At 44.9% G+C, this 19291-nt stretch overlaps 1 protein-coding gene across 1 annotated transcript in view; it reads right to left on the reverse strand.

Annotated features, from left to right (window-relative positions):
* Positions 1-11720, reverse strand: part of PHYHIPL (phytanoyl-CoA 2-hydroxylase interacting protein like) — a gene marked incomplete at both ends in the record, with an annotated part of 38453 nt that extends 26733 nt beyond the window's left edge. Inside the window, one exon of the mRNA XM_084264713.1 lies at positions 11615-11720. Coding sequence (XP_084120839.1) covers positions 11615-11720 — 106 coding nt within the window. The remainder of the gene's footprint in view (positions 1-11614) is intronic.
* Between the last annotated feature and the right edge of the window lie 7571 nt (positions 11721-19291).

The following is a 19291-nucleotide window of genomic DNA, read 5'->3' on the forward strand; positions in this document are numbered from 1 at the left end:
CAGACACCAGCTGAGCATTACAGGATATATACAAATAGAAGGAGGAGAACCAGCATTTTCTTTTCATGTACAAGACCTGATTCTGTCTTTCCTGCACTTATACAAGAAAGTAGAGAGTACTAGACATGAGTACTACAGAGTGCCATGTGGGTCATGCCGGGGCATCTGGGTACCTGATGTGTCACCAAAGATGAAATTAAACTCTCATACTCAGGGAAGGCTGCTATATTCAGATCCCTGGAAATCAAATATGATTTAAGAATTCCATGCTACTTAAACAGTGACAAAGTGAAGCAGAGAAGCAACATATTCAAGGAGTCATGGGATAAAGCAGCTCAGATGGAGAGGAATCAAAGACATGTACCTGGAGTTTCAGGTGCCTCCATCTAGGAGGGAAGAGAATGCAACCTCTATGTGTGGGTAGAGGTGAGACAATCCCAAAACACCACCTGTGAAGCCTTACTGCTCAAATCTGTCCTTCCATGAAGGGTAAGGTGGTAGCTATGTCATCACAGCACAGGTACTACTGACTAAAATTCCAGCATGTTCTGCACATGAGGGACAGAGCTTCTCTGTGACATAACAGATTCAGTAAGCAGACAGGCTTAGGGATTCTCAGATCTAGTGGTTAGAGATATGCCTTGGAATTACACCGAGAAGTCTAAAGACTAGAAATTCATCAGAAACGTTTGCATTCTGAAAGTCACGTTTACTACTGAGCGTTTATATTAAATTACCAGCATAAATTACATCATAAAAGTGTAAGTGCATAATATTTTCTTGATGTCATCAGATGTACCTCAGTAGCATTAAAATACAATCTGCTGCACACTCTGTTCTTAATTTTATCCCTTAGTTTATATAAACTCATGGCTAATTTCCCTTTACATAAATTGGATTAAAAGGACCAATGGCACAGCATGAATCACTCCACTGATACTTGTATACTAGTACTTATGGCTGGCCAAGGTTGAAAGAGCCTTCTAACATCTTTTTATCCTGCTGATTTTGAAGTCTGTATGTATTCAGCTATGAATACACATAGAAGTGAACTTAAAAAACCCCCCAGAATAATCCCTCAAAAATGTTATTTCTAAGACAAAACTAAAAGCAGACAAACTAGAATTTAAAGAGAGACGTTCTAAATTAAAGGCCCATCTATATGAAATAAGGTGGAATATCCACAACAAAAGTTAGGAAAACACAGTAGTTGGAAGATCTTAACTGTGCCATGTTATGAATGCAAACTTGTTTTTATATAAAATCTTATTGAAGCCAATGGAACAGCTCAGGGAATAAATTTATGGGATGCTTCTGACAATTGCAAACTGCAGGTTCTCCTAGGGAGAGTGCACTGACACACAGAGATTAACACAGGAGCTCCTCAAATGGTGCTTGAGCCGGAGGTGACGGTTGTGTCTGACTTAACATTGATGGGGAAATAAACTTCAGATGCCGCTCCATACTTGGAACTAGGAAAGAATGCAGCCCTTGTAACACCTTCCCGTCATTCTGCAGGAATGAAAGAGGAACACCAAAGTGTTTTAAGGTTTCTCCTTTCTGGCAGCAGTTAGAACTGTCAAGGCTTAGGGAAACTGTTTTGTTGGGTTATAAAAACCAGCTAATCATTGTTTTCAAAAACATCCATGCAAAACAGCTTGCTCGCTCAAGCATAAATAAAACAAGAACACCCTGTGAAAACAATAAAATAAAATTGATTAATGATTCAACTACAAACACCGCTGCAAAAATTGATCCAGCTACAAACACTACAATGAATTCCAAGCAAAGCTGCTGTGCTGAAGGAAACGTTTTCAAGGTTGAATAAAGGACACTCTATTGTATCACAAAACCCAGTCTGGGAACCACAGGAAGTGATCCTGGAGCAGTGCTCTCTTTAGTTTCAACATCAGAAACACTGCATTTGTTCATACTGCCCAACAGCAGTGATATATAAATGCATCATGTAAGGGCAATGCTAATACTATTTTTTTCCAAACGTGTTTATAAATTTTTGAAGGGAGCAGTCTGCAAGTAAAATGCTTCAAACTTCTATCAAAAGAGGAAAGAAAACATAGGGGATGATTCTGGGCTGTGCTCAGGCAGAATTAAACACAGCCTTCCAGGTCTCATATAGCACAAAAGCTGGCAGCACGGGAGATGCACCTACTGTACCAAGTGGACTAAGGAAAAACAAACCCCCAGCCTGTTACGGACTTTTAAAGATTACTTTGTCACTTTGTGGTTAAAGATGCCTGCACTCGTTCAGCAGCACAAAGGGAACTGAAAACTACCTTGTTCAGAAAAGCTAGGGCCTCCAAACTTATTATGTAGGGGCCATAAATAACAAAAAATGGAGGAAATTACAAGGCATAGGTAAAGGGGATCTTTCTAAATCTTGGAGGCAAAAAAAAATGGAGAATTAATGAGGCAGGAAAGTCCCTGAAGAAAAAAACAAGGTCAGGGAGATAAGCTTGAGCAAGTCTGCAGAGACAAACGAACAGGAGAATGCCAGACTGGAACTCATTCAAAAACAAATGACAAAATACTGGAGGACTGCATATAAGAATCATAGAATAAGAATGTGACAGAGTCTCTCTTCCCCTCACCTTTACATGACGAAAGCTGTACTCTGCTTATTCTAGAAGCTTGCCTCTGGAAGCAGGGACCTCCTCGGAAAGCTGCTGTGCTGCAGTGGCCTCTGATCGAGACTACAGGCATAACTGCAGGGTCAACAGCAAAGTCAGAGAAGTGAGCTCAGAACGCAGCTTACCAGAGGTGGTGGAGCCATCTGAACAGTGGGCTGAGAAGAAAATTGCTACATCTAGTTTAAAGTGGAAGATGAAACAGCTTAAGCAGATAGCAATGATTTAACTCTTGCTCAAGAAAAACAGGTTTTGTCTTTGAGACTTGCAGAAGACATACTGCAGTTGTCTTTGAGATTGCAGAAGACATCGACGTCCTTGAGTGTGTCCAGAGAAGGGCAACCAGGCTGGGGAAGGGGCTGGAGGGCAAATCCTATGAGGAGTGGCTGTGGGAGCTGGGGGAAGAGGAGGCTGAGGGAGACCTTATCACTGCCTACAATGACCTGACAGGAGGGTATAGAGAGGTAGGCTGTGTTCTCTTCAGCCAGGTGACAGGACAAGGGTGAATGGCCTCAAGCTGTGGCAGGGCAGGGTCAGATTAGGTGGTAGGAAAAAAGTTCTTCCCTGAAAGAGTTGTCAGGGCCTGGAACAGGCTGCCCAGGGAGGGGGCTGAGTCACCATCTCTGGATGTGTTTAACAGATGGGCAGATGAGGTACTTAGAGATATGGTTTAGCATAGGACAGGAACGTTGGACTTGATGATCTTAAAGGTCTCTTCCAACCTTGTGATTCTGTGATACAGAATTTTGAGTGAGGAGTTGGCTTGGCATTCCTGCTTCTCAGATGGTGGGGGAAGTAGAATTTCTCTTCCCTAAATGACTCCTCCTGCCATTGTACTTATTAAGAACTGAGGCGCTGGCCATTGGCTGGCAGAGATGAGGTTGCTACATGGCAAAGCATCTAAGGAGTTCAGGTGTCCGCTAGGCTACTGCAGAGCCTGTCGCTAGTTCCAGGGTAAATAAGCATCCTTATGAATGATCTCGAAAGACAGAACATTTCTGTATTGCAGACAACATTCAAACAGAAGGAGCTGCAAGCACAAGATGTCAGGAAACGACAGAATGGATTTTGTTAAAGAATGAATAGAAGAACGCACCTGGGAACTATAATTTGAAAGAAATACAAAGAAGGAGGGACATGTATGGGAAACAGTAACGTTTAAAAGCCTTTAATTGTAACAGTGAGTAGAAATCCACTACAAAACCCACACTGTATCTTTGAGTCTCACAGTAGTGCATGAGACTGGGAGAGAACAGTGCCTCTGTCTGGGAACCTGGTGTAATTATACATCAAGCATTCCAGATGCTTTCTAAAGGGTCTAGAAAAGTTTCAGTGAAGAATAATTGAATCAACAGGGGCACAAATAGACCACCAGGCAAGATTTAAATATGTAACTTGGTCATTGCCAGACAAAATAGTTAATAATCAATCACACAGATTTGAGTGGCGTGAAGCTCTGAAAGGAGGTGAGCAGGGAGGAAGAATGAAGAAAAATAACTCTAAAAACTAAAGAATATAAAAGAAGAATAGGGATGACTACATTTCTTGGCACAGGGATGTTGAATAGGCAGTTTCTAGCAAAGCCTTGCTAGTTATTAGTGGCATCATTGCTTATGATACAAAACAAGACGGGATAAAACACTTAAAATGGTGCACTGGAGTGAAAGACATAAGCACACTATTGGTTTTCTTCTCTTCCACAATTCTAAAGATTATTTATGAAGGCTTTAAAATAGTTGCTTGGCTGCATTTAGAATTTTTCTGTGTCTTAACAGTAAGGAATATTACATGTGAAAATCTTAGTCTCTGGCAAGGACGTAAAGCTAAAACCAGAAGCATTTTTCCTTGCAGCAAGAAAGCTTCTGAAGCCATGTACCAGATTTCAGTTCTTACCTGAAGTACCACTATCGCTTGTCACCATAAAAAAAAAAAAAATTAAAAAATTGTTATTTCTAAGTTTAGCTGGTTAGGCAAAATTTTATGGAAGAGGTCCATTTCTTAGCTGGCCATTCCATCATCCAGCCCTAGAAAAGGGTTTACATTTTGAAGAGAGTGAATTTAAATCTCAAACTTGCAGCTGGGGAGAGGAATAAAAATTACAATAAACATACCTCTGAATTTTGTGCCCTCTCAAATTACAAGCACCTCTCTATTATGCTGGATATGAAAATATGAATTGTTTATTCCTGTGCTTATAAGTCACCCAGTTTAAAACAAAATGAAAAAAAAAACCCAAAACCCAAACCCAAACAGAAAAACAACTACAAGTCCAACCATTCAGTGACACTAAGAGTTACTGTGAAATCTGGATCTTTTATGTTGTCCTTCGTGTGGGATTGTACCTAGAAATTAACATTTTCTCCATCTCGGAGACTCACAGGATAACATTTCAGAAATAGTGGTGATATTGGTCCCTAACGCCAAAAAATCGATTTGAAGGATTCATTCAGAGACTGGGTGATGACACTTTTCCCCTCCTGTTTGAAAGGCAATGATACAGCCATGTCCATATTTACAAATCCAAGAAATATCTTTCAGAATGCTCCAATAAATCCAGCATAAAAATAAACTTCAATAAACTGGAAAACCGAGACATGCTCAAATAACATGGGAAGTCACGGGTGCGAGTTGCTTACATAACACAGAAACAGCATCTTAGCTTGTATGATGTAATGCTTTCATACAAGATTGGCAGACTCAACAATTTTGATGGTGTCAAGCATTTAGAAGGCAATGAAATGGTTTTATGCAGCTGAAACTGACCAAAACACCGATTCTAGTTCTGATCCTGACACCCAAATACTATCTTTGGATATATGAAGTGAAGACAGAAGGAATCCCAAACTTTTAATCCACTTTAGTGAGATTTTATCTGTTAATCTGCCAGTAGTTAGAAATCATCAGCATTAAGCATACTTGAATAAGCTTAAATTGGGCCCTTTGTTTGTTCAGATTATACCATCGTCTTTAACTGCATGATTACATATTATTTTTCTCACATATATTCTGACTCATTCAGCATACATAATGAACAGCGTGTACATAATGAACTATTTTTCTTGTAACAGCTATTGTTCTGTCTGTAGTCCCAGGACTTATTTGCTACACATTATTCACATTCTGCTCTGAAGACAAAATGATGAATTTCATCACGGGTTTTTCCATGCACCTCATGGGTTTTCCAGGCTACTACAGTTGCCTGGCTGCTCAACATCCATTCAGCAGCTTAGTTTGAAAGCACCTCTGTGAAGTGTGGCAAGGAAACAAGGAAAAGTGAGGAACGGAGAAGTGAAAAGGTAGTTCCTAACTTCCAGTGTCTATTTAAGGTGGTTAACATCTCTTTTCTTGAAGCATTTTGCTTCCTAAGTTCACAGTTCTATTGTCTCTGAAGTCAGATGCAGCTGTTGACACCCAGTACCCCTGAAGCCCAGACACACTGGTACAGCACCTAGAATAGGAGAGAGGCAACAAGGAACAAACCCCAGTGAAAAGTTGGTAGCTCTTGCTCAGCTCCATGCAGAAAGTCTGAAACAGACTCCAGGTTAGAGCAAAATTTCTCAGTTGCCTTTCTTTCTTCTCCCACCTTGTTTACAGCCTGCTATTCCACACCCCCAGTACTCCCTGCACAACATAAACATCCCAAGGACATGCTGGTTCTGCACAGAGGACCAAACTTTCACCATTTCCTAGCTCTAAGAGCTTACTTTGGTAGCAATTTCTTCAGCTTTACAAAATGGCAACTTAAAAAAAAAACCCAAGACGAAAATTCTACCTGTGGGTTCATACCAGTTCTCACGTGGGTAAGCTGCAGTGCTGGAACACAGCAACTGGCACAGATACCACCACTGTTTGAGCTAATGGACTAGCACCACCCACATCAGGCTGCTGTCCTTCACATAGATAAGCACTGAAATGCATGTCATGCTTTGCCAGTGGGTTTTGGACCCCTCCGCTGGCAAATGGACAAGACTTTGGTATCCTGGGGTTGTGTGTGTGGTTTGGGAAGATAGCAGGTGCTGATACAGGCTGACCTTTATCTGGCTGTCACACCAAAATAGGTCCATTTCTGCCCTGTTCCTTGAACTTGTTCCTGTCCCACCCCTTTTACTTCCCAGTCACTCTTCAGAAGTCCTGTTCTTCATTCCTAAGGCTACCTTCCCAGTCCCAGTTTCTTTGTTCAAGAAGTCCCAGTTCCATCCCTTTACTACTAACCTCCATAGTCCAAACTGCCCAGTTCCTCCCTCCACACATGTACTTTCCCTTCTCTGCAGACACATCTCCAGGTTTGCACTTCACAGGTTCCCAGTTCTCATTCAATTCTCATGAATTCAATTCATCTAACATAGGTGAACGCCCCCTCATCTTTTTTCCCACTTTTACTTCCCTGGACACCTCGCCTGAACTTGGATTTCCTCCTTTGCTCCTTCATCTCCTTTTCCTGTTCCTGTTCAGGGTCATTTCTTCCCATTTAATCTGATCCTCACAATCACCCCCAACTTCTAAGCCTTTCCTATTCTTTCACCCTTGACTATCCAGTGCCTCCATCCCTCTTAGCGCCTTCTGGGACAGTTTTCTTGTCCCTCTCCCCAGTCTGCCCCCCAGATTCCAACATCCTTGTTTTGTTGCTCTGCTTTTCTCCTTTCTGCATTTTGACAGGTGACTTTCATGTTCCAGCTGTAAGAGGCCAGAAAGCAGATGAGAGCATCACTGCTCTTCACTCTGGCAGGACCTTGGCAGCCAACTGCAGTATCTGCAGGGGGAGCACTGCGTGTGAAGCTTAAGGAAAATCACCTGCTAAAATCTATGACTGTTCTACCAACTCTGTAAAAAGTGCGGGGTTTTTTCAAAGGCTTATGATTTTCTGAAGTTAAATGTATTTCCATAGAGTCGGCCTGCTCACCACGCAAAGGGCATCCATCTACTAAAGGTTTAATCCCTAGGTAGGGCTAATACAAATTTTATAAAAAGGTCAGCCGCTTTTAGCACAGATTAAACACTTTCCTGAGCTAAGTTTACAGCAATACGGCTGCAGTGTTCAAACACAGCAAAGGAAGATAACAAATGACAGACTTTTTCCTATACATAGAGTTCAGCAGCGTTCTAAGTTTCCAACTGTGCAATAGACTAATACTAAGCTGTGCCAGTAGAGCCACCTAAAGTAATCACAGAATCACAAGGTTGGAAAAGACCTTTGAGATCGGAATACAGAAATGTTCTGTCTTTCTAGATCATTCATAAGGATGCTTATTTACCCTGGAACTAGCGACAGGCTCTACAGTAGCCTAGCGGACACCTGAACTCCTTCGATGCTTTGCCACGTAGCAACCTCATCTCTGCCAGCCAATGTCCAGCGCCTCAGTTCTTAATAAGTACAATGGCAGGAGGAGTCATTTAGGGAAGAGAAATTCTACTCCCCCCACCATCTGAGAAGCAGGAATGCCAAGCCAACCCCTCACTCAAAATTCCGTATCACAGAATCACAAGGTTGGAAGAGACCTTTAAGATCATCAAGTCCAACGTTCCTGTCCTATGCTAAACCATATCCCTAAGTACCTCATCTGCCCATCTGTTAAACACATCCAGAGATGGTGACTCAGCCCCCTCCCTGGGCAGCCTGTTCCAGGCCCTGACAACTCTTTCAGGGAAGAACTTTTTCCTACCATCTAATCTGACCCTGCCCTGCCACAGCTTGAGGCCATTCCCCCTTGTCCTGTCACCTGTCACCGGGGTGAAGAGACCGTCTCCCACCTCTCTACATCCTCCTGTCAGGTCATTGTAGGCAGTAATGAGGTCTCCCCTCAGCCTCCTCTTCTCCAGGCTGAACACACCCAGCTCCCTCAGCCACTCCTCATAGGATTTGCCCTCCAGCCTCTTCCCCAGTCTGGTTGCTCTTCTTTGCACACACTCCAAGACCTCAATGCCCTTCTTATGGTGAAGAGCCCAGAACTGGACACAGCACTCGAGGTGCAGCCTCACCAGTGCTGAGTACAGGAGCACAGTCACCTCCCCAGACCTACTGGCCACACTATTTCTGATACAAGCCAGGATGTCATTGGCCTTCCTGGCCACCCAAGCACACTGCTGGTTCATGGTCAGTCAGCAGTCACCCAACACCTCCAGGTCCTTCTCCACCTGACAGCTCTCCAGCCACCCTTCCCCAGGCCTGTAGTGCTGCACAGGGTTCTTATGTCCTGGGTGCAGGACTTTGTGCTTGGCATTATTAAACATCGTAGTAATAATAATAATAATAATAGGAAGACATGTTTCTAAATAACACAGAATGTTGAAAACAAGAGCTGAACATTGGCTCTATAGTGCTGCATTCACTTTAAACCAAATCTTATCAGCTGGTTTGATTTTTTTTTTTAATAAGTCTCCAAAATGCATGCACTTCTTTTATTGACATTTGTAAGTTTTCTAAATGGTCTCTATTCATTAAGAGAGATGACAGTGTTCTCAAAAAAAACCCCCAAAACAAAACCCAGAAGAAAACCTAAAAAGATGAATTGTTACGAAATTATTAATTGTTCACTCCACTTCATGGATTTCTGGCTCCTGCATATACCTCCTATGGAGGTATAACCCAGTTTTCTGAACACAAAAGGTTTCAATATTGACTCACTCATCTTAAAAAAGAAGAAATATACTTTGTTATCTGCATTAATATTCCATTATTGCTTATGCTTATATCGCAGCACTGCCGGTTCCAAACTCAGCGTGCTGCAGGATTTATCATTGTTGGGTAGGTAATGTTATCATTTCATTGGCTGCCTTTACTGCTGCTACAGCTTAGAGATCGAGGACATTTCCAGAATGTAAAAATCTGGCATATTTTTAATTTGCAGTGAGTAATACGTTATTTATCACAAAACTTTGATTAGCCTCAGTGATGCCAACATATCACCTCAAGAACTACATCTTTTGCAAGAAAGATACCCTAAAATAAATGGTAAATATTTATAATATGAACACATTAGCTAAACCTGTGTACACAATTAGAGAGCTAAACGTGCTGCACATACATTTACATGCTTACCTACAAAGATTATCTTTGCTTGCTTCTACATTCCCATCCAACCAAGCTTTTTGATACATAAGTGCCACCTGTAGGAAATGCTGAAGCATGCTCAAGCCCAGCCTTGTGCCAAATTAGGCGCTCAGCTGCATATTTCACACACTGAATATAGGTGCCTTCTTCTGAAGTTCAGTCACGTACTGTAGGAAGCAATGGCCCTGTATGATAGTGGCTTACTTGATGAAGAGTAGTTTGCAAAGCCAGATCTACAAGAAAGTTGTTGTTTTCCAGCAAAGCCTATTCAAACGGGAATGAAAATGAAAGACTCCATTTTTCCCATTTGCTTGTTCATATGACACTATTCCATAGGAATCAAGCAGTCCTTAACTACAGTATGTTGAACCAAATGGAATCTGCAATGATTTAACACAGAGTAGGTTGCTACAATTACTTGGGGTAGACAAATATAAAGGATTTCATAGTTTATCTATTTTATCTCCAGTATTAATAAATATATATCAAAAGATGTTTTAACAGAAGAATGGTCTAGCCTCTGCTACTATAAACATGGCTCAGCTTCTCCAGGCAATGAGTTAGGCATGAATGGCTGGAACTGCATATTGTATCTTAATTCAAACATCAAAAAATGCCAAGAACTTCCAATCTGGATATAAAAATAATTACTGACAGGGCTTTTCAATGCCTTGTCAGCTTCCTGAATATTTCAGGAAAAATAAGGAGCTTACAAAAATCCAGCATTTCCAGGGTGAATTATTTCATCACAACTAATATGCAAAAAAAAAAAAGAAATAGCTGAGAAAGGTGGAGTCCCTCTTCCTGTAGCCATCGCCTCTAGCTGTTATGCTCCAAAAACACACTCACAACAAGGAAATAGTTTCATTAATGCAGCTGTGCCATTCACTGACACAGTGTCTCCATCCTTCGGTAGATTTACCAGGTAACATATTCCACACCCAAAGCATGATTTTGCATCAGAAGTTATATATATATTTTATAATTCATCACCAAATAAGAAGACATGAGTAATCTGGTGTATGAGTGCAAATTGTATGACTCTCCACTATAAGGTACTCTCAGTTTCCCTGCTCAGTCCTGTCAGCCGTAGCTGTGCATGAACACTATCCCCCGTGCCACAGGCCGCCTTTGGCGTGGCTTTTGGCACGGCTCAGCGCCGCCTTAACGTTCGTCTGGTTGCTTCGACCCAGATAACCCTTCCTATCCGCGCTTGCAGCTCTTAAACCCAAACTTCATCCGTCCGTCGGTCTGGCTGCGCCTACCAGGGGAAGGACCACCACTGCGCCCGGGCTCCCCGCGCTGTGCGGCCGCACGGCCCGGCCCGGCGCTGTCCGCGGTGCTGAACCGCGGCCCCGCAGCGTCTCCCCCCCGCAAGCCCCCGTGCACAAGCGACAGGCAACAAGTCTCGCTGCCTGCCCGCGCCAGCCAGGAGATTCGTCTGTGTCTTTTAAACACACGGGTTGCCCTACCATACAAAGGAATTTGGGGATCACGGACAACAAAAACCCACCGGGGCCACTACCCGGTCTCTAGATCCGGACTCCGCAGCGCCTGCCCTCGCTCTCCTCATCGCCTCTCCCTGAATAAACCCCGGCGTCCATTCCTGGCAGGGGCAGGGCTGTACAGCAGGCTCGCCCAGGGGTAAACGCACTGCAAGGCGAGGGACGGCTTAGGGAGCGGCGGGCTTCCCTCCCTTCCCTCCGGCGAGGTGCAATCTTCTCTTTTTTTCCCTTTTGTTCTCAATGGTAGGAGGGTGGCGGCGGCGGCGGGAGGGGTGGGGAGCGATTGCACCTTACAAATACGTGGGGGGATAACAAAGGACCATACGCCGCGGGGATTAATTTGTATTAGCATCCGTGAGGGCAGCAGCATCTTGCGTCTGCTGGGATTAGTCGCGTCGAGCCCCAGCCGGACTTACCGTCCCTATCGCAGAGCTGAATCGCCTCCAGGCTCAGGTTCTTGATCACCTCCTCACAGGGGCTGGTGGGGCTGCTCATGGTGTGCGCCAGGCGAGGAGCCTCCATCGCGCCCCTCGCCGCTCCCTGCTGTCGCGCCGCCGGGGGCTGGGGCTGGGGCTGGCCGACTCCGCGGCGGGCGGGCGGTGCAGAGCCGCACGGCAGCACTTCCCGACGCCGCTCGGCTCGGCTACGCTCGGCGGAGGCGGGCGGGGAGCGGATTTGTCACTGCAGAGAGGCGGGGAGGGGGCAGCAGAGAGGCGCGCACTCGTCGCACCCCAGGCTCCGCGTTTAAAGGGGCCGCCGCGGCAAAGCGGCGGCTTGGCCCGCTCCCCTCCCCCAGTCTGCCTTACGTAACGGCGGCGGCAAGGAGTCGCGCCGCGGCCCGCCGAGCTCCCCCTGCCCGCCGCCGGCAGCCTCGCCTCGGCCTTTCCCGGGGCCGCCAGCTGCCCCACCTCCCCTTCCCCCGGCCCCGCCGCCGCACTCTGCCCCACAGCCCGTCCGGCCCCGCAGAGCCGCTGTGCGCCTTCGGGCCCGGGCCAAGCCCGGCCGCCGCGCCCGTCCTGCTCGGCGCCTTGTGCGTTTCGTTTCGGGGAGCTCTGTGGCCCCGAGGGGAGCCGCACCGGTGCAAAGCCCCCAACAACCAACGGCCACGCACTTCCCCGCCCCAACCGCCCAGCACGCCCCAACCGCCGTCCGTGAACTGCACCGTATCCACGAACCGCATCCGAGAACAGCACGGTCTGCCCGCACTCCCTTTTATCCTCCAACGTTAGGAGTTGGAAGCGACCTCGAAAGATCATCTAGTCCAACCCCCCTGCCAGAGCAGGATCACCCAGACTAAATCACACAGGAACCCATCCAGGTGGGTTTGGATGTCTCCAGAGAAGGAGACTACAGCCTCTCTGGGCAGCCTGTCCCAGGGCTCTGTCACCCTCACAGTGAAAAAGTTCCTCCTTACATCACATGGAACTTCCTCTGCTCCAGCTTGCACCCGCTGCCTCTTGTCCTATTGCTGCCATCACTGAGAAGAGCCTGGCTCCATCCTCCTGACTTTACATATTTACAAGCGTTAATGAGGTCACTCCTCAGTCTCCTCCAAGCTAAAGAGGCCCAGTTCTGCCTGTCCTCATAAGGAAGGTGTTCCACTCCATCGTGACCCTGCGCTAGACTCTTTCAAGGAGTTCTATGTCCTTGAGCTGAGGAGCCCAGAACTGGACCCAATATTCCAGGTGTGGTCTCACCAGGACAGAGTAGAGGAGGAAATTATGCAAGAATTTGAAGAAATAAATACTAGGTTTTGTTAAACAGATCAGAAAAGCTGGGAGAAGGTTACAGGTGGCAGGATGGGGTACAGGAATGTGCTGTTTCTGGCTCTCTGCCCTGCACGCTTCCCTAAGGAAGGAGAACTAGTGCAGTCTGCTGTTGGTGCTATTTCTACAGAGCTTCTGTGAAAAGCAAGACCTAGGGTTTTTTTAATTGGGGAGAAAGAATTCCATCTCAGTTTAACAGAGGAACAAGAATGGGGCGAGAAAAGTAGAAAATCTGAAGAAAGAGCCTTAGGAGAATGAATTAGAACTTGTGTGGGTGTGCCAGCTCAGCTCCCTCCGCACCACAGGTCCGCAGGGTGGATGAAGGAGCAGCCTCTGGCCCCGGGGGCTGCAAGAGTGCAGCACTTTCTCCAGATAGCAGATCGACTTTGGGATACAGCCCATCATGCTGGGATGGGATCACCTGTCTCCTGACAAAGTGGCTTCAGCCCCTTTCCTACCAAATGTTACAACGCACGTTACTGGCACCTATTTGTTATTTCACTGAACTTAATCTGGCACAGTCTGACCATCGATTTTGAGGCACCAGGACTTGCTCCTTTGAGATACACCACTTCATTGCACAAAGGCTTGTGGCATGCCTGAGGCCACGATGTTTCTCAGTCAAGGTTACATGCCACCAAGTCCAAAATGCTCCTAAAAGTTTCTGTTTCGCATTTTCCCTTGAGCCCTCCAGTCTCCCACCTGACCTCACACATCTGACACGGCAGCAAGCTCCATGCAGGGCCAGATGTTTGTCACTCCGAGGTGGCATTCCACTGGGATTATTCCATCATTTATGATGGTTTCTAGGGGCACTAACCTGAGGAAAGGGGCTGCTGCTTCGAAGGAAGGAACAGGTTTTAGGAGCCCTGACTCCTCTGACACCTTCAAAAATCTGTAGTGCAGTCTGGAAAGAAAGTGCAACGCTGAGCCCCCTTCCTGCACTGTCTCCTCTTCACCCCCGCCCTTCATCATACACCTTCTATTTTCTCCTCCTCTTTGTCTCTCTGCTGGTTTTTCACCGTGAAGGGAAACCACGTGCCAAGGGGTCAGGCAGAGGAGAAAAGGAATGAGTGGGAAGCAACCCGAAAGGAAGAGAAAATGAAAAGGAAGCGATAACAAGCAGGGAGGGAGAGTGTGAGTCAATGGGGAGGTGGGAAGAGAGAGAAATATATGAATGAATGTGCAGACAGAATGAGGACAAAATGTGGAATCTGAGAGGGAAGAAATGAAAGTGGGTGAGACCACATTCATCAGGTTTTAATTTTGGCTCTGACAAGCATTCATTGCTTGCACAGAAGCAAAACCTTTCTCCTTGATACTGCAACTGTTCTTAGCACACAGTCATCTCCTACGTAAGGCTGGAAAATTTCTGCCTGTGGAGATGGTGTATTTTGTCTCCCAGTCTTATGTTCCACATTCATTCCTTCCTACAGTCTGGCAGATGCTTCGGCGGCTTACACAATCTTGTTGCTTCTTTGCTATGACATTACATAAAGCCCATTTGAAGCCAGCCCTGTTCTTGAATACTGAGAGAATTCCCATTTTATTCTCTCTTGACTCTATTTGATAGACTTTTTTCTCCTTAGCTTTCTGTTCTATGCAGCTAAAACTGGGTTTTTAAGAACAAATGGATTTTGCATAGCTCTGTGAAAGTAGACATCTTCAGGGGTGTGTTCCCATTCCTCCAAGGCCTCTCATTTCTCAGCTGCCTTTTAGCAATAACCCCTGACTAGGCTGCATCTATTTATCCCCTTGCACCATAGCCTTTTTTTGGGGACGGGGTGGGGGGGGGTGCAGAAAAGACTGGTTAAACTACAGCAGGCTGGCAGACTTCAGTGTAAGAGCAGATCAGAGAGACCTCTGCAACAGCTCCACTTTTCTGAAGCATAAAACAAGCTGGGCCTGCCCAAAACAGCATTTTGCAGAGTCACGCTTCAGGCTCCACATCTCCTTCAGCCAATTGCTACTCCCATCACCTGGGCCAGGGCTCAAACATTTTTTTATAGTTCAAATTACTCCCAGATGTGATTCTGTGCAGTTATTTTGCAGTGAATTTAGTTTCAGCCTCAAAGCAGGCGATAACTGTCACTTTTTTCCTTACCTGAGAGGACTGTACTCTGCGTGTCATAACAAGGAACAGCATTGTCTGTTCTGAGGGGCAAGTTAGGTTTGCGCTAAAGGCTGACAGAGTCTCAGCCCGTAATCAGAAAGTTTATTCGGTGACGGATTATCCCTGACAGTGTTTAGGAATAAAATGTCACGTATCACAAATATGGGTCAACATTATGTAACGGGAAGTCTGCCAATGGCAGCACAACATTTGAGGCAACAGACTGCCATGTGTTTAGCACTACCAAGGCTTGCAAAGAATTTGCCACAACAGAAGCCTTTGGCACTTTCAGTGTTAAATAGGGTATTACTAATTTCTGTAGTTCATCAGGAGTGGGTCTGTTATTACTGCAGCCTCGCATAAAGAGAGCAAAGCAGTGTTTTCTAGTCTGAAACGTTGAACTTGAGCTGTGGCACACACCTCTTGCCTGGCTAGGGTCAACGATCTCGGCTCTCCCTTGTGCCTCTTGAGCCTGGCAGTCACAGCCCCCAGGTAGGTGGAGACCTTGCTGTAGGGCTGACACCCCACAGCAGGCAGGCAGAGAGGCAGGCAGCCAGGCAGAGAGGTGTGTGGCACCTCTCCGAAAGCCACAACCACCTCATTTGAGCCGTACAAGCTAGAGGAAAAGGTGCTGCGTGCTCCTCCCCTCCCCACAAACCACCCCACAAGGCCTTGCGAAGGCCTGTCCCGCTGGTGCTGCGCTCCCTTTGTGGAAAGCTGTTCAGCAGTAGAGCACAGTACGGGCCTGTAAAGCAACCCCAGGCCTCCTATTTGAAAACACTTTTGTATTTCACGCTGGCAGGTTTTCATTTGCAAGTTATAAAAGAAACCTGGACTTCAGCAAGGCTCCGAGTTCCAGCTCTTCCTTCCCACTCAGGAATAAAAAAGACTTGTGTTATTGCTCAGTGGACTGTGTGAGCAGAAGGCAGAAAGGCTACAGACATAGCTTTCAGGGAAGAAAAACAAGGGAGAAAATAAAGACAGCCTTTCCCCCCCCCCCATCCCATTTTCTATTAATATGTCACTTCTGAGGAGAAAAGCAAAATATTAAAGGACAGATAAACGGAAAGGTCAAAACCAGTATCCAGCACTTTGGGTCAGTTCTAAAGGAGCATTGACGAAGCTTAGCAACTAAGTCTTGAAGTTTCATGGGAAAAATGCCTCGCAATTTCACAGTCATTCTTTGTCTTTAGTGGACATGTCAGTGTTTCAGCATGCAAAGGCATCTACTTGCAAAGAACTGTGTGCAAGATATCCTTGAAATACCATAGGGCTGAAGCAGAATCCACACACTGGTGGCAGAAAGACAAAAAGAAGATTTAAGACCCTGAGTGAAAGCCATGACTATGTACAGTTAATGTGCACTACGGCACAGCTTCCTGCCCTACATGGAGACAGACATTGATGTATGACAAGTCAGAGCACTAGGCACGGTTTCTCACTGGGAATCTCTTTGGTTTTTTTTTCTCCTCAGCAAAGCAAGAGCCTCTCAAATGCTCAAACAAGGAGGATGATGGCACAAGTCTACCTTTTTTCTCTAGGAAAACCCAAGGCAGAGCAGCAGTGCTTACTTGAAGCACTGGGGTGAGTCTCTCTACCTCTCTTCTCCCACTCTCTGCAAGGCAGGCACCCTGACAACAAGTCCAGCTGCATCTGGGGTCTGTCTGCTGTTCTCTGCTTTGATGTCGCCTGTGATGCTGGGAAGCCCTCGCTGTTTCTGGAAACTCACTGGTGAGATACATGCAGGAGCTCATACATCTCAAAATGCCTCTCCTTCCATGCTAGGAAGACTTCATTTCAGCAACTGCATATGGTTCATGCATTTGGGCTTTTCTTGCAACACCATGAAGCACACTTTGAAATGTCAAAGACACAATTCAGCAGTAGTTTTGTGACTTCTGGTGCCAGGGGACCTATTCATGAATTTGTAGCTTTTTGTAAAGTATGATGTGAAAACAGCTTCCATGTAGGGAAAATCCAGTCTACTATGATAAAAAGACAACGAGTACGTGAAAAAGGCAACCGAGGATATGTAAAGCCCAAGTAGCACAAACAGGTTAGCCCAGGTCAGACTGCTTGCCAGGTCTCCCAGTATGAGAGTTAGAGTATGTCAAATGCAGTTAATAGCAACCAGCTTCAAAACAAATAGGAGCTGAGACTTCATGTAATTGGTGTTGGACTTGTAAGGCCAAGAGATAGTGTTGACACTAGAAGTTTACACTGGTGCAAATTGAGGCTGAAAAAGTCCATGGAAAAGGAATCCTTTAGAGTTAGTAAATCCACAAACAATTCCGAGTCCCTAATCTGAAAACCATTAGAGTCTGGGGAAGAATTACTGAAGATCATTACATGTGCTTGACCTGCTCATCTTCTGTAAACAGACACTTTCAGGCACTGCTAACAAGACTGTGTTGGGCTAGCTAGGTCTGGTCTGGCCCAGTGCAATCAAGGAAATACCCTGGTATCTAAGCCTTCATCCCCTTCCACCCACCACCACCACCGCACCATCCTCATTCATCATGAACGCTTCAGACCGTGGAGCCCTCCAATGGTATCACCAGGATGCACAACTCCCAACCTACTCTGAGCAACATAAGCTACCAAAAATATTCCTCTCAGGTATGCAGAAAGATAGCAAGAAAATTACTGTTTTGCTGATCCTATTTATGCTGCTGCTTTCTAAATTTCCATTTTCTGGTCAGCTTTATAAAGCCTGAATAAGAATCTAAGAAAGACAAGTTCCTTCACAGAGAAAAATAATGCATTTGTAACTTTACAAAATTTATTTGTTGCCTAATAGGCACAAAGTGCCATTAATCCATTATAATTAATTAATTTCCTTTTCTTTTATGTTTAGCCTCACTTTATTAGATCCATAGTACCCCTAGAGAACAACTAGAACCTTCTGCATTTCCTCTCTCCTCTGTGCTGTAAATCATTCTTCCTAGTTGAGTATCATGTTCACATTTAATTAGTGCTTTGCCCTCACGATATTGGACCTTTAAAGGATACTATCAGCCACTTACCCTTGACAAAGCTGACTGCTATTCAGATTTACTTTCTGTCCACAGTTCAGCGGCCAGCCTGTGATACCTTCAAGTGAATTTTGGCCAAGCTGACTTGTTTTGGCGAGTCCCCTAAGATATTACGTGGCAGAACATCAAATGCCTTTGTGGAGTCTGGATGCTGCTCTGTACTCTACTAATCTTCTGGTTTCACTTTAAAAAGAAAGGGAGGGATAAGCATTCTAGCTTGTCTGCCTTAGTTTACTGTAGTACATCTGTGTCGTATCTGGGTCTCATACTATTCACCTCCATATGAATACATCTTCCCCTTCTGCTTTAATATTTATAATATTTATTTCAATTTGGAGCCATGCCCATTAGACAATAGTTTCCATAGTTACTCTTAATTCAATATTTAAAGACTTGTGACATGCTGACACTTTATTAGTCTCCTGATACTTCCTCAATTCTCTCTGGGTTTTTTTAACAACTAGTTGCTCTATCAGTTCTATAAATACCCAGAGGGACACCTCAGATGCATTTGTTCAAGCGATAATATTTCGTTACGTATTTCTTAGTTACTTTTTCCCAGCAGCTTGCCAGTTCTTAACCAAGCTATTACTCTAAGTTTAATTCCCTTCCCAATAAACTCCATGGCAAAAGTCCAATTAGTTTTAGTGGGAGTAAGAACTGATCTCAGAATTTATATTCGTGTTACAAATTAATTGCAATTAATATTTTCTCGATCAAGTCATTTTTCTTTATTGAACTTTCAGGACTTACAACACAGTCTCTTCATATTATCTTTAACCCCTTGTCAACTTTTTCACTGCATCCTCATGCCGTCCCTATTTTTCTCACACGTGCTAAACTTGGAATGTAAAAGCATGTTTTGGTGCCCCTCCAGTTTTCTGTTTCCAGTGTAGTTCATATTTTACTTTTACTTGCTTAAGGAGCCCACAGTGACCCATTCTCTCTTCAGTGTTTCACATTTTCACTGGAACAAGACACATTTCTGCTGGATTTCCATAACACGATCTTCTAGTGTCTTTCCTACTTCTCTCTTCCTCAAAGGCTTTTCTTAAACTCTCTTCACTGATCCCGTGCATTAGATTTTCCTCATAACGCCACATCCTTTCATTGGCTGCTGTCAAAACTCTTCAAAGACAGCCAAGAAGGAGGTATAGTTCATTAATATATAATGAAGAA

This window comes from Gallinula chloropus, assembly GCF_964237585.1.
Source record: "Gallinula chloropus genome assembly, chromosome: 5".
NCBI classification, from domain to species: domain Eukaryota; kingdom Metazoa; phylum Chordata; class Aves; order Gruiformes; family Rallidae; genus Gallinula; species Gallinula chloropus.